The 14,250-nt window shown below is 35.9% G+C and overlaps 1 protein-coding gene across 2 annotated transcripts in view; it reads left to right on the top strand.

Annotated features, from left to right (window-relative positions):
* Positions 1–14,250, top strand: part of BTBD7 (BTB domain containing 7) — a gene marked incomplete at both ends in the record, with an annotated part of 76,479 nt that overhangs the window by 18,623 nt on the left and 43,606 nt on the right. The window contains 2 exons of one of the 2 annotated variants that reach the window (XM_079700531.1): positions 10,241–10,322; positions 10,892–11,971. The exons of the other annotated variant lie outside the window; for it this stretch is intronic. Of the exons in view, the coding sequence (XP_079556657.1) occupies positions 10,241–10,322; positions 10,892–11,971 (1,162 nt within the window). Of the gene's footprint in view, positions 1–10,240; positions 10,323–10,891; positions 11,972–14,250 lie in introns of those variants that run through there. 2 annotated transcript variants of the gene reach the window in all.

Here is a 14,250-nt window from a genome sequence, read left to right as displayed (position 1 = left end):
ATGTGAAGCAGTCTTGACAAAATAAACTTTAAAAGTACAAAAATGACACTAAATCTGATTAAGTTGTTAGATCTATAAATCTCTGTAAATACAGGGCTGAGAGAAACATATTAAGCTACATCATGGTGATGCATTTGCCAAAATTCAGACTACGGGAAACTACCATATAACCTGATTTCTTCAACTGCAACAAGGAAAAAATATTGCAAGGGGGAAAGGGTTGGGGAGGGACCTTTTAAAGGAGATTTAAGAGACATAGTCATCCAGTCACAATGCATGGGCCTTATTTGGATCCTGATTCAAACAAACTAAGAAAAAATAAAACAGTGGTGGAAATGTCAGCACTGCCTGGGAAGTTCATATTAAGGAATTGTTCATAATTTTAGATGTGATAATGGTACTGTAGTTGCTCTTTTGTATTGTTTCTTTTAGAGATTCATAAGGAAGTATTTACAGATGAAATAATATGCTATCTGGGATTTGCTTCAAAATAATTCAGAGAGATTGGGTAGAGAGTGGATTGGGATGTAGTGATACAGGACTGCCAGAAATTGGCAACTACTGAAACTTGGTAATTGTTGAGCTTTGTCGTACTATTCTCTCTACTTTTGTTATATTTTTCTCTCCTTTATTACAGAAGCTGCATAAGTATCTCCTGCACAGGAGGAAAAAATAAGTGATAGATAGGAAGGAGTGAAAATAGAGAAGCATAGTCATTTTTGTCTTTGTTGTTTGAATGCTAAGGGGTTTGATATTTATGGAGTATAATCCACAATCCAGAAACTTTTTATTGTTCACCAACAATGAGGACCCAACACAGCCAAAAGTAAATAAATAAAATAAACTTATTTATTAAAAAAAAAAAGACTTGTGACAAAAACAACAGTGTAGTTAGACATATAGACGCATAAGGAAGACATGGCTGTCCCCATCAGAAAGGTTAGTATAGGACTGAGGACTTTTAAGGTACTTCCTTGTTTAGGGGGGAAAACACTGAATTAGGGATCAGAATGACTGGTATCTAGTTTTGGCTTTGCCATTTTACTATATATTAATATTTTACTTTGGATAAGTCACTTCATCTTTTTACCTTAACTACCTAATTCAGAGATTAGAGAATGAAGCCTGTCCTATCTACATTGAAGACTTAATGTGAGAATAAAATGACTTAGTGTGTAGAAAAGCATTTTGTAAACTATATATCCCTGTTAGAAGATATTCCTGCTACAGTCACTAAAAGAATGTAAAAAGGGGAGCACATGTCATTGCTTTTTTAGTGGGGCTTTTTTTTCCATTTACTTTTTAAAAATTATGATTAAAGCTACGTATAACATTAAATTTACCATTTTAACCAGTTTTAAGTGTACATCCACATTGTTGTGCAACTATCACCACCATCCATCTCCAGAACTTTTCATTTTCTCCAATGGAAACTCTGTACCATCAAACACTAACTCCCCAGTCCCTGGCAACCTCCATTATTCTTTCTGTCCCTGTGATTTTAACTACTGTAGATGCCTCATATAAGTAGCGTCATATAACATTAGTCCTTCTGTGCCTGGCTCATTTCACTTAACATAATATCCTCAAGGTTTATCCATGTTGTAGCATGTATTAGAATTTCCTTCATTTTTAAGGCTGAATGATATCCCACTGTACATATATACCACACTTTGTTCATCCGTTTGTCTGTCGATGGACATTTAGTTTGCTTCCACCTTTTGGGTGTACCACCCTGTTTGAGTCCCTGTTTTCTTTGGGGAGGGGGGCGTTATATAGCCAGAGGTGGAATTGCTGGATCATATGGTAATTCTACATTTAATTTTTATTTTTAAATTTAATTTTTGGATGGATCATGGTGCTTTTATTTTTAAACAATACTGTTTATATATTTTGAAACATCTCAAAAGAGTCATATCTGAGGCTGTATGCACACTGTGATCTACACTTTTTTTTCCCCTAAGAAATGTTTTTTTACTCCCAAGAACTAGTGCAGTTTTTAAATCACACTCTTGTAAGAGGCTTAAGCTGTATATGTGGAATATGGATCCTGAGAAACAATTTTTGGACTGAAGAGCTCAAAGAATGATTACAAACAAGCCTTTCCTTATTAAACGGTTATTTTTTTAAAAACTGATTTCATTCAGCTGTTTTCAGCTCAATACTTCCTATATGCCAGGTACTGTTCTATGTGCTGAGGATTTAGTGTCAAATAAATGCAGTCTGGCTCAGTGTAAGTGGAGCTTACATTGTAGCATGAGACAGTTAACAAGCAAACAAGTATATATTCAATAATTTCAAGTGGTGAAAAGTGCTACAAAGAAAAATAAAGTGAAGAAAGGGGATAGAGAATGATGGGATGGGACAGGATGTTGTTTTTAGAGGATGATTAGGGAAGGCGTCTTTGAGGAGATGGCATTTGAGCAAAGGCCTGAATAAAGTGAGAGAGTGAACCATGTGAAGACTTTGTGGAAAAGTGTTACAGCTGAAGGGAATAGCAGGTCCCAAGGTGGGAGCTTTTAAAGGAGACAACTCAGAAGTTAAATGAAGATCTATCTCAACCAGTACCCAGTACCCATATGAGGAAATGGATTGGTTTAAGATATCTCATTGGAAAGAAAAGTAAGAGAAAAATAAAGATGGAAAAAATGTTAGGGAAATTGATTTGTATATTCTGTTAATGATCTTCGAACTTTGGGGACTTCCCTGGTGGTCCAGTGGGTAAGACTCCGCACTCCCCGGGTTCCACCCCTGTTCGGGGAGATAGATCCCATGTGCCACAACGAAGATCCGGCACAGCCAAAATAAATAAATAGATAGATAGATAAATACATGAATACATACATACATACAACTTTGATAATTCTGGAATCACATTGGGTGATGGAGGCTTAAGGGCTCATATACTATTCCCTTATGTATATTTTTGAAATTTTTCATGCTACAGTTTAAAATCAGAAATGTGTAAATATGAAAGAGCAAATAACATTTTTTCTAAATATAAAAATTAAAATGTACTACATTATTTCTGGCAAATGTTATAATTTTATAAAATACTGTTTATTTCATTTGATGTCGAAATATTTATATCTATATTATTAGTGGGTGATAAAATGAAACATTCCTGAAATGGAAGGATTTTGCCTGTCTAAATATTTTTTCCAATGAGCTCTGTGATGCTTGAAGAGAAATATAGTAATAACTAATCTATTTTACTTTACCTGGAAGAGATTTCCTTAGATAAATGAATTTTTAACCTTAGCCATAAAGCTTCACAAATGTATATTTCCTGATGACAATAGTTTTTTGATGGCAATGTTTGTAAATTTTTTCAAACTTTAAATTGTGGTAAAATATAACACAAAATTTACCATCTTAACCATTTGTAAGTGTACAATTCAATGGTATTACATATTGTCGTGCATACATACTGTTGTGCATCTGTCACTACCACTCATCTCCAGAACTCTTCATCTTTCAAAACTGAAACTCTCTATCCATTAAACACGAACTCCCCATTCCCTCCCTCCCGCCTCCAGCCCATGGACACGACCATTCTGTTTTCTGTCTCTATAATTTTTACTACTTTAATTGCCTCATGTAAGTTGAATCATACAGTATTCGTCTTTTTGTAACTGATGTTTCACAGCATAATGTCTTTAAAGTTCATCCATGTTGTAGCATGTATCAGAATTTCCTTCCTTTTGAAGCCTGAATAATATTCCATTGTATGTACATACCACATTTTGCTTTTCATCAGTTGATGGACACTTGGGTTGCTGCCACATTTTAGCTACTGTGAATAATGCTGCTATGAACATGGGTGTACAAATATGTCTTTGAGACCCTGCTTTTAGTTCTTTTGGGTATATAGCCAGAAGTTAAATTGCTGGATCATATGGTAAATCTATTTTTAATATTTTGAGGAACTTCTGCGCTGTTTGCCACAGCAGCCATTTCCACAGTGCACAGCAGTGCATGAAGTTTCCACCTCTCCACATCCTTGCCCAACATTTGTTACTTTCTGTTTCATTGATAATAGCCACCCTAATAGGTTTGAGGTGGTATCTCATTGCGGTTTTGATTTGCATGTCCCTAATGATTAGTGATGTTGTCTTTTCGTGTGCTATTTGGCTATTCATATATCTTCTTTGGAAAAATGTCTATTCAAGTCCTTTTCCCATTTTATAATCAGGTTTTTTTGTTGTTGAGTTGTAGGAAATCTATATTCTAGATATTAATCCCTTATCAGATATATGATTTGCAAATATTTTCTCCCATTCTGTGGGTTTATAATTAATTCACTTTCAAAAATGAGGTTGACCAAAATAAAATTGAAGTCCCTTTCAGCTCCCTGAGTCTGACCTCTCTGCCTTAATAAGTATGTTTAATGGAACATAATTTCACCTCAATGAGTTGCTGCTATCATAAACATTCTTGTTCTGTGTCACTGGAATGAATAGGGTTTTGTGGTACTGGGTGGAGGTCATCTGCCTCTGTGGCCCTAGAGAGACATATGAGCCTAGCTGGTGGCTTTCTAAACTCTCACTCTGATCTCATCTCTTTGAAGATGGCTTCAAAAGGCAAAGGTCTCTTGCTGACTGCCTCTGATTTACTGTTCACAGTCTCTTTTTGTTTTGTTGTTCTTATTAGGTGTCCAGGGATAGAACTGAAGGTTACAATATCTGTGACTTTAGGCAAGTTACTAACCTCTCAGACTCATCAGTTTAAAAAAGCGAGGAGCAGTATTTGGAGAATTAAATGGGTTTAATACATATAAGGGCTCTAAGAACAGAGTCTGGCATATAGTAAACCCTCAATAAATGTTAGTTGTTATGTTAAGTAAAACATGTTTGGGTAATGAGAATGGGCATAGGAAGTTATATTCTTTTAACTTAGTTTTTTTTTCTTTTTAAGCTTTATTTCTAGCTGCTCTGGAAATGTGGGATTTGGCTATAGAAGTGATCATTCATCCCACTTTGCCTCATTAGGCCTGGGCTGTACCCCTTTTCACTCTCAAACATCCTGATTTGAATGATATGATTTGAATGATGTGGTCACCTTAGATTTGACAAAACTGAAATATTACTATAGTTTTGCATTTCTTTTTAATTATAATTGTTTTTCATATTCACATATGCCCCACATTCCTGTTCTTCTATAATTATCTGTAAAAATCGGACTAAGTGGAAAGCATGTTTAAATTCCAAAGTCCAAGTGCCTTTTTTTTCTCTGTACACTAACGTTTAATATAGAAGTAACCCCCCTCCCCATCCTCATTTTCCAAATCAATAAGTATTACAGCTTCAATGGATTTTAGGAACCCTGTTTTGACGTAATTTATAGATGTTGCAACCCATACATTTCAGTTTAGGTTTATAAAAACTGAGACTCATAGAAGTTAAATGTAGCTTATCCTGTGTAAGTGGTAAACTAGTGACAAGAGGGAGAACTCTATCCCAGATACCTGATACTCATTGTTCTCTCTGCTGCCTAAAGTGTAACAAGTATTTTTATGCAAAGGTCAGAGTTTTCTAAAGTGTGTTCTGCTAGTCCATTCTTTTAATGCTCTGTGGGGCAAAGGGCCTCCTTTAGATTACGCTGAATACTTCCTCTTGGAGGTTCACAGTGCACCTTAACACTTTAAAGATGCTAAAAAGTTCTAAGTAAAGAAAAGTAAAGCTTTGTTTAATACTGCATTTTCCAAACATTGCGAAAACTGTTGGGAAATGCTAGCCTAGGGATTTTGGGAGGAGAGAGAGGTTGATTTTTGGTTTTGAAATTTTTTTCGTAGGGTTGTTAATTCTCTCTGTTGCATTCAGCATGATTTTTCTCCCTTAGTTGGGTCTACTACAATCACTGAAGCTTATTTTAAGCCAGGTGGATCCTCTGATTGAGATTGGTCATGTCAACTATTAACAGAAGGAGCTCCCCAGAAAGGTGATTCTAGAAAAGGGTTTATGAGTTCTCTAGGGCTATTTGCATCCTCTGGGCCTCTCCCAGTCCTATAGGCCCTCTCTTTCCCTTTCCTTTCCTGTCATATCATCCAAAGATTAGATTTCATCTTGTTCCGTGTAGGATACAGACAAAGCTTGCCTGGAATGAAAACATCCCTGGAGAGGTAAGACTGTGACTGACCCTCACTTCCAGCTTTTAAAGGCAGTGGATTCGATTAAGAAATAAATAACATCATACTGTGTTCCATTTGGCATGAGGTTTTGGTTACCTAAGAAATAAATTGTTCTCTGAGAATTTTGAGAGATACAGCTTTAGTAACTTAGTCAGGGTTACCCCCAGGATTTGGAATTGGGGACACAGGGTGGACTTAAGGGTTACATCTGATCCAGAAAAGATTCTGCCACCAAGTCTTTCCAAGGCCTGTGTTTATTTTAATATTAGAGCTCTAGTAGAAGATATTAGTGTCACCCAAATCAGTTCATCTTGAAGGGGATTTCCATTGACTAGGAGCTACCAGGAAGAGACTCTGTCCCTAAGTCCCAAAGACATTTTTATTTCAAGCCACGTCACCAGAGTGAGACCCCAGCTGTTCCGGTGGTGCTAATTATAGTGGCAAATGGCCAAGCATCTATATCTCAGCTGTGACTTCTCTAGTGCTTGCTAGGTGTTCTTGTGTCTTCAGTGGGTCTGGTGATGTCTTCTAACCCTTCTGTGGTTGCTTTAGAATATCTAATTGTGCTCATCATAAAATTGAGATTTTTTAAGGCATTTTTGGCATGGTTTAAATCTCAAGCAGACCAATGTAATAATGTTTGGTGTCCCTGCAAACTGTACAAAATTCTCAGATGAAGATAATTCTCGTATATGTGTGTGCACGCATTTATGTGACAAAATGAGAACAGTTAACTCTGTCCACTTCTATAGATGCTCTGACTTTTCTCATCTGGAAGCAAGCCTCCATTCTTCCTTGGTTTCTTTCGACAGCATACTTTGTGCTATGTTAATGGGTTTACTCTGCAGTCATTAAAAATCAAAAAGCAAAACAGAACAACAACAACAAAAACTGAAGCAACATGGAACTTCAAGAATTGAAGTTGGACGAATGGAACTTCCTTCCTTAAGGAAGTGAGACGAGGACTACCATTAGAGTGACACTTTATTATTTATCTTTTTAACATCTTTATTGTAGTATAATTGCCTTATAATGGTGTGTTAGTTTCTGCTGTATAACAAAGTGAATCAGCTATATACAGAAGCATACATCCCCATATCTCCTCCCTCTTGCGCCTCCCTCCCACCCCTCTAGGTGGTCACAAAGCACTGAGCTGATCTCCCTGTGCTATGCGGCTGCTTGCCACTAGCTATCTGTTTTATATTTGGTAGTGTATATATGTCCATGCCACTCTCTCACTTCGTAGAGTGACACTTTAGAAACACTTTATCAGCACTTTCCACCATCCACCATTACTTCCAGATTTAAAGCTCATCTTTTTAATCTTTTTTTTTCTCATTTTGGTAAAGGCTTTTATTTTGCATGTTTTTATTCTGGATTTTTCTTAATATATTTCAAACTTTTTTTGAGAAAGGATTGCCTATGCTGTTTTTCTGTTTTAAATACAAATCTTTAGTGACTGAGAATAGGATTTGACCTGTAAATGAGGCCACAGGCTTGGCTTTCCAGGACCCTATTTTCTTTTCCTTTCTTTTTTTTTTTTTTTTTTAATATTTAACTATGGTTGATTTACAATATTGTGTTAGTTTCAGGTGTACATCTTCAGATTCTTTTCCATTATAGGTTATTACAAGATATTGAATATAGTTCCCTGTGATATATAGTAAATCCTTGTTTATTTTATATATAGTGCTGTGTATCTGTTAATCCCTTGTCCCTCCCCTTCCCTTTTCCTCTTTGGTAACCATAAGTTTGTTTTCTGTGTCTGTGTGTCTGTTTCTGGTTTGTAAATAAGTTGATTTGTATTGTTTTTTAGAGACCTTATTTTCTTTTAAAGAACCAGTAAAAATGCCTGATAGAACCTTGAAACTTTTTAAGGAGCTCAATTTGAAACCTAAGATTTACTACTTAGACTTACTGTTTTTTAAAGTTTGAACTGAAATTAACACAGGCACATTTAGTTTCCATTTTATAAAAGTTGACAACATTCAAAGTGAATTACCAAAAAATTGCTTTTTCTACATTTTTTAATATTTAAGAATAGAAAACTGTGAATTTATGTACACTGAGCATCAACCTTTAAGAAAACTGACTTTTCTGGAAGAAGTAATTTTCTTGATTAAACCCTCTGGATTCCTTGCTGGGTAGTTCTTAACAGAATGTACTGTTGGGCTTCCCTGGTGGCACAGTGGTTAAGAATCCGCCTGCCAATTGCAGGGGACACGGGTTCAAGCCCTGGTCCGGGAAGATCCCACATGCCGCGGAGCAACTAAACCTGTGCACCACAACTACTAAGCCTGCTCTCTAGAGCCCCGAGCCACAACTACTGAGCCCTCGTGCCACAACTACTGAAGCCTGCGTACCTAGAGCCTGTGCTCTGCAACAAGAGAAACCACCGCAATGAGAAGCCTGCGCAGCACAACGAAGAGTAGCCCCTGCTCACTGCAACTAGAGAAAGCCCGTGTGCAGCAACAAAGACCCAACGCAGCCAAAAATAATAATAATAAATAAAATAAATATTTTTTTAAAATCTAAAAAATAAAAAGCAGAACATACTGTCACATCTCTTGCTGCCGTGCATCAGTAAGGTGCACTGAAATAAAAGTCTATAATGTGCTGTGTTCTCCTAGGGTAGGTAGGTAAATTTCAAATAGGAAATTAAATTTGCTCATGTGAGCATACGATTTGATTGAAGTTACTGCTACTTTGCATAATATCTAATTAGTAGAAAGTTCCCCAGTTTTCTCTTGAACACTATAGGTAGATAATTCTATGCTTAGGTAAACAAATTTCCACATATTTATAGTAGGAGAAGATTGAAGGAAAGCACAAATGTAGAGTGATTTTCTTAAACTTGAATCCCTAAGGTTACAGTGTGTAACAGAGATGAAAATAAATTCCAAGAATCTTGACATAGTTCTGTTTTCCAGCAGGTTTTTTGTGATGTGTATGTGTGTGTGTTTAACTCTTATTTGTTAAAACGTTTCATCCTTAATCATGAGGCCAGATTGACTGCCTACTGGTTGGTTTCCTAACAGTTCCAATAATAGATTTTAAATTGTGTTTTCTCTTAAGCCATTATTGCTTTTGGTCAAATACATTTTATATATCTGGATGGTATAAATATTTTGAAGCATTCCTGTTAACACTGAGAGAATTTCTTCTCTTTGCGCTTATATCTTCTGCTTGCAGCTCTGAGAGTTAAGGTTCTGTGATGTAGAATTTAATCTATAATTGTTAAAATTATCTCTTAAACTGGTACTACCCTGTCCCTGTTAAGTCATAATATCAGGTAAAAGAAAGTAGTGTTTTTATTTCAGGGCTTTATGGAGAGGAAAGAGAAAAGGTTTTGTTTTTCCTTGTGTCTCCTCACTGTACTTATTATAACTTCTCTCAAAATTGCTATAGAACAAGTAGCCTAAAGATAATTTAGTTTGAACTGTCCACCTTTCCTTCCCCCTCTTTCAGTAAAATGTCTAATTACACAGATTAAGGATCAATGTAAACAATTTTATCTAAGGTAGAAAAGCAACAAACCATTCCACTATCTGTTCTCTGTATGTCTGCATCAACATACATGCATTTGCACTACTGGTATCAAACACCTCTTAAGTGTTTGTAAATGGCTTAGAATGTTAGATTATATTGACTGGTGGTTGCCTCTAAGGAAAAAAAATTTTTGTAAAGTTTCTTTTTAGTCTAAATACTTTTCCCTGTGATTTGAAATATTCTTTCTGTAACTATATTTAAATAAGTCTGATACGTTACTTTTTACTTTCTTAGAAAGTATATAATTGGTACCTTTTATGGCTCAAGATTACAGATAGTACTGATTCATAGTTCCACTGTTTGTTTACATTTTCTGAAATTTTTACATGTGAATTTGACAGCATGTCATTATTTGCAAATAAAAGCAGTTTTCAGTAGCTTGCTTTTTTTTTTTAACTGTACAATTTGAGATACATTTGAAAAAATGAATAAAATTATTTTTGTTTCATATCAAGAAATGGATGAAAAGAGGCTACTGGATCCAGGGTTGAAAGTTCGTAAAGGCCTCTGGGATTATACTCTGAAGAACCAGCAGATGGAATGCCTGAGTGACTGAAGAAAATGGGTGCTAATGCATCTAACTATCCTCATTCATGTTCCCCGAGGGTAGGGGGAAATTCTCAAGCCCAACAGACTTTTATAGGTAACTGTTTCAGTTTTTCTAACTTCATTTTCTTTTGTGAATATGAATAGAATCGGGTTTTCGGTGGTCTTTTTGGATTAAAAAAGGATTAAGCTATGGAAAAAGTTATTACAGATAATAATTCTGTAGCATCCAGATTTTTTCCCATCAAATGTAAATCTGGCTTATATGATTTTTATCCTAAGCAAGCTGCTATAGCACAGTTGAGCTTTTCTTTGATTGTCTTAACCATAATTGCCAGTTACCCTAGGAAAACTAGGAATCTCCATTGGTGTGGAAATAGCAAAATATGTTTCTTGTGTCTTGGTCCATTTATTTTGCCCATACAACTGCAGCATTTTTTACAACTAATAATCTGCTTTGTTTGTCCCTATTCTTTCTTTAATATAAAAATGAGTTATTTGAACTCTTTAGTCTTCCTTTATGAAAACAGAAATCAGTTTTATTTGAATGGTTCAGAAATGTCTGTCTGTAAATATTTTTAGCACAAAATGCATATTAAATTGAATTCTGAAAATGACTGTCACGAAAAAAGAGACAAGTTTTCATTTGTTTAATTTCCTTCTTAGGGACATCATCCTATTCTCAGCAAGGCTATGGTTGTGAATCAAAATTATATAGCCTTGACCATGGCCATGAGAAACCACAAGACAAAAAAAAGAGAACCTCTGGCCTTGCCACCCTCAAGAAGAAGTTTATCAAGCGTCGAAAATCTAATAGGTCTGCTGATCACGCCAAGCAGATGCGAGAACTCCTCTCTGGGTGGGATGTTCGAGATGTCAATGCATTAGTGGAGGAATATGAGGGAACTTCAGCCTTAAAGGAGCTTTCTCTACAAGCCAGTTTGGCTAGACCAGAAGCCCGGACATTGCAGAAAGATATGGCCGATCTTTATGAGTACAAGTATTGTACTGATGTAGACTTAATATTTCAAGAAACTTGTTTTCCTGTTCATCGTGCCATTTTGGCGGCAAGATGTCCATTTTTTAAAACACTACTTTCTTCCTCACCCGAGTATGGGGCAGAGATCGTAATGGACATCAGTACAGCTGGTATAGATATGCCCATGTTTTCTGCGTTGTTACACTACCTTTATACGGGAGAGTTTGGAATGGAGGACTCAAGGTTTCAAAATGTTGATATCCTCGTTCAGCTTAGTGAAGAATTTGGAACACCAAATTCCCTTGATGTAGATATGCGTGGACTCTTTGATTACATGTGTTATTTTGATGTCGTCCTTAGTTTTTCTTCAGACTCTGAACTGGTTGAAGCTTTTGGTGGAAATCAGAACTGTTTAGATGAAGAGCTCAAAGCTCATAAGGCTATTATTTCAGCACGGTCCCCATTTTTTCGAAATTTATTACAAAGGAGGATACGGACTGGTGAAGAAATCACAGACCGAACTTTAAGGACTCCCACAAGAATTATATTAGATGAGTCCATTATACCAAAAAAATATGCGAAAGTTATATTACACTGTATGTATACTGACGTGGTGGACCTCTCCGTTTTGCACTGTAGCCCCTCTGTGGGGAGTCTCAGTGAAGTTCAGGCTCTCGTCGCAGGGAAGCCAAACATGACTAGGGCAGAAGAAGCCATGGAACTTTACCACATAGCACTGTTCTTGGAATTTAACATGCTTGCACAAGGTATGAAATTCTGATTTTTAATCTTGATTTCTAAAATGACATATTTGTCTTCCAAATTGAAAACACAACCAATATGTTCCATGATTTCAGTGTCTGGGTTGTAACAGGGTCAGTTTTTTCAAGTCTGTAGTTATGACATCTGAGACAGAATGAGGGTTAGTGTTAATGTGGCTCTTCGTTTGGTACTAAAACCAAGCATTCAAAACTAATGGCTAAGCAATAGATGAGACTTGAGGCTCTTTCTTCCCTAATGTAAGATGATAGGTGTGGGAATATATAATTACCCAGCTACCATCCACCTACACCCTGTCTGCCCTTGAGCTTTGAGCTAGCCCTGTTTCCCAGATTTCAAGGTTATTCTTGATCTAAGACTCCTTGGGTGACTTAGATTCTCATATTCACACCAGTGCCTTATTGATTCTTAAATATTTAGAATAACAATGAAAGTTCATTACACAAATGAAGATAGTCCCATTTGGATACAAATTAATTGAATCAAAGAATTGGGCAAGGTTTCTGACTTAACTTTTAAAATATTCTATATCTTTTCAAGTTCAACTTGTACCTCAAGCAGCAGTTTACAGGGCATAAGGCAGAGTTAGTGCTTAGACTCGTGCCTTCATTTAATTTAAACTAAAACTAAGTTAGAATGGCACATTTTTTGTGTTACAGGCAAATAAATACATGAAAATTACATTAAAAGAATTGTATATTGGGCTTCCCTGGTGGCTCAGTGGTTGAGAGTCCGCCTGCTGATGCAGGGGACGCGGGTTCGTGCCCCCGTCCGGGAAGATCCTACATGCCGCGGAGCGGCTGGGCCCGTGAGCCATGGCCTCTGAGCCTGCGCGTCCGGAGCCTGTGCTCCGCAACGGGAGAGGCCACAACAGTGAGAGGCCCGCGTACCACAAAAAAAAAAAAGAATTGTATATCTGTTGGTAAACATTAGAATCTTAACGTTTCAGAGCTGGAAAGAGATCTTCCATGGGAGAGCAAAGGGAATTTGCTGCCTTGACAGAATGCACTCTTAGCTTTCTATGGCTGTATATTAAAAGAAAACAAGCTATATGACATGAAACTACTTGAGAAATTTAGCTGATGAGTGTTTGCTAAAAGAACACTAGAATTTGCCAATTAGAAGAGAATGTTAATGGTTTGGGTAAAAGACATTAATTTAAATAAGGAAAGCTAAGCACATTTTTCTAACTTGAAAAAAAGTATGGCTAAATCAACAAATTAATAAGACTTTGAGAAATAAAAATAAAAGCCCCAGTTAAATAACAATGTCAGTGACAAAATGAGAGAGATTATCAGAAGACATTATAAACATGAGTGAAAAAGTTAAGATTTCTATTACATAAAGAATCTTAAAATCTTATTTTACCATTACTTGTGTAGTAATAGTACTAATTTTGTTTTATTACCATAATCAAAATGTCATTAAAGTATTTTCTTACTAGTTTAAAACAAAAATTATTAGTAATAGTAGACTATTAAACATCAGAATATAGGAAAATATGTCACAAAAATAACCTAGCAGCTTGACCTACCATTCTTTCATTCTGTAAAACCAAATTTGTCAGAAAATGCCTGTACAGAAAAATTTAAAGGTTGCAACATTACCAAAAAGAGATAATAATCTCTATTTTCTCAGAATGGCTTTATTTTCTTGACAAGTTTAAATAATAAGAAACCAAAATGTACTGTGTATACATTACTGTTTTTAAAAATGGGAAAGCATCCATTAATGTTTTTTTGTTTTGTTGCTGTTGTTTTTAAAGGAAAGTAAAATGGTGAGCCAGTTCTTGGATCTTGGATAATACTTGATCTAGAGTTCTTTTATGTTAAGTGAGTTAAATTTTATATATATATAATTTAGCTAGAAATTGTATTTTTTGGAGCACATTTAAAGCTATAAAACAACACTCCTTGCAGAACCTTAATTTTGGTTACTTAAAACAAGCAAACAAATATTCCCTTAAATTTGGGTGTACATGACTCTCTGTTTCCTTTCATTATTCAAAATATAGAGTTTGGGTTATTTGGTATTTTGTTTTTCACACCCCATGTAGGCCTTACCTTTCTCCCATACCCATTATACTGTTATACTAGGGTTTATAACAGACCATAACTTCAAGGTAATTTTTACCTATTCCCATGGGAAGGAGAATATTTAGTCACTTGGAGAGGGATTTTATATCATAAAGCCTAAGACCTCAGGCTCTGGTACCAGACAGGCTGGGTTTGAATCCTTTACTATTGTGTTTTAACTCGTTTGACCT

The sequence above is a fragment of the Hyperoodon ampullatus genome (assembly GCF_949752795.1).
Source record: "Hyperoodon ampullatus genome assembly, chromosome: 3".
Taxonomy (NCBI): Eukaryota; Metazoa; Chordata; class Mammalia; order Artiodactyla; family Ziphiidae; genus Hyperoodon; species Hyperoodon ampullatus.
Note: the sequence above shows the minus strand (reverse complement) of the source record. Positions and strands in the feature narration are given on the sequence as shown.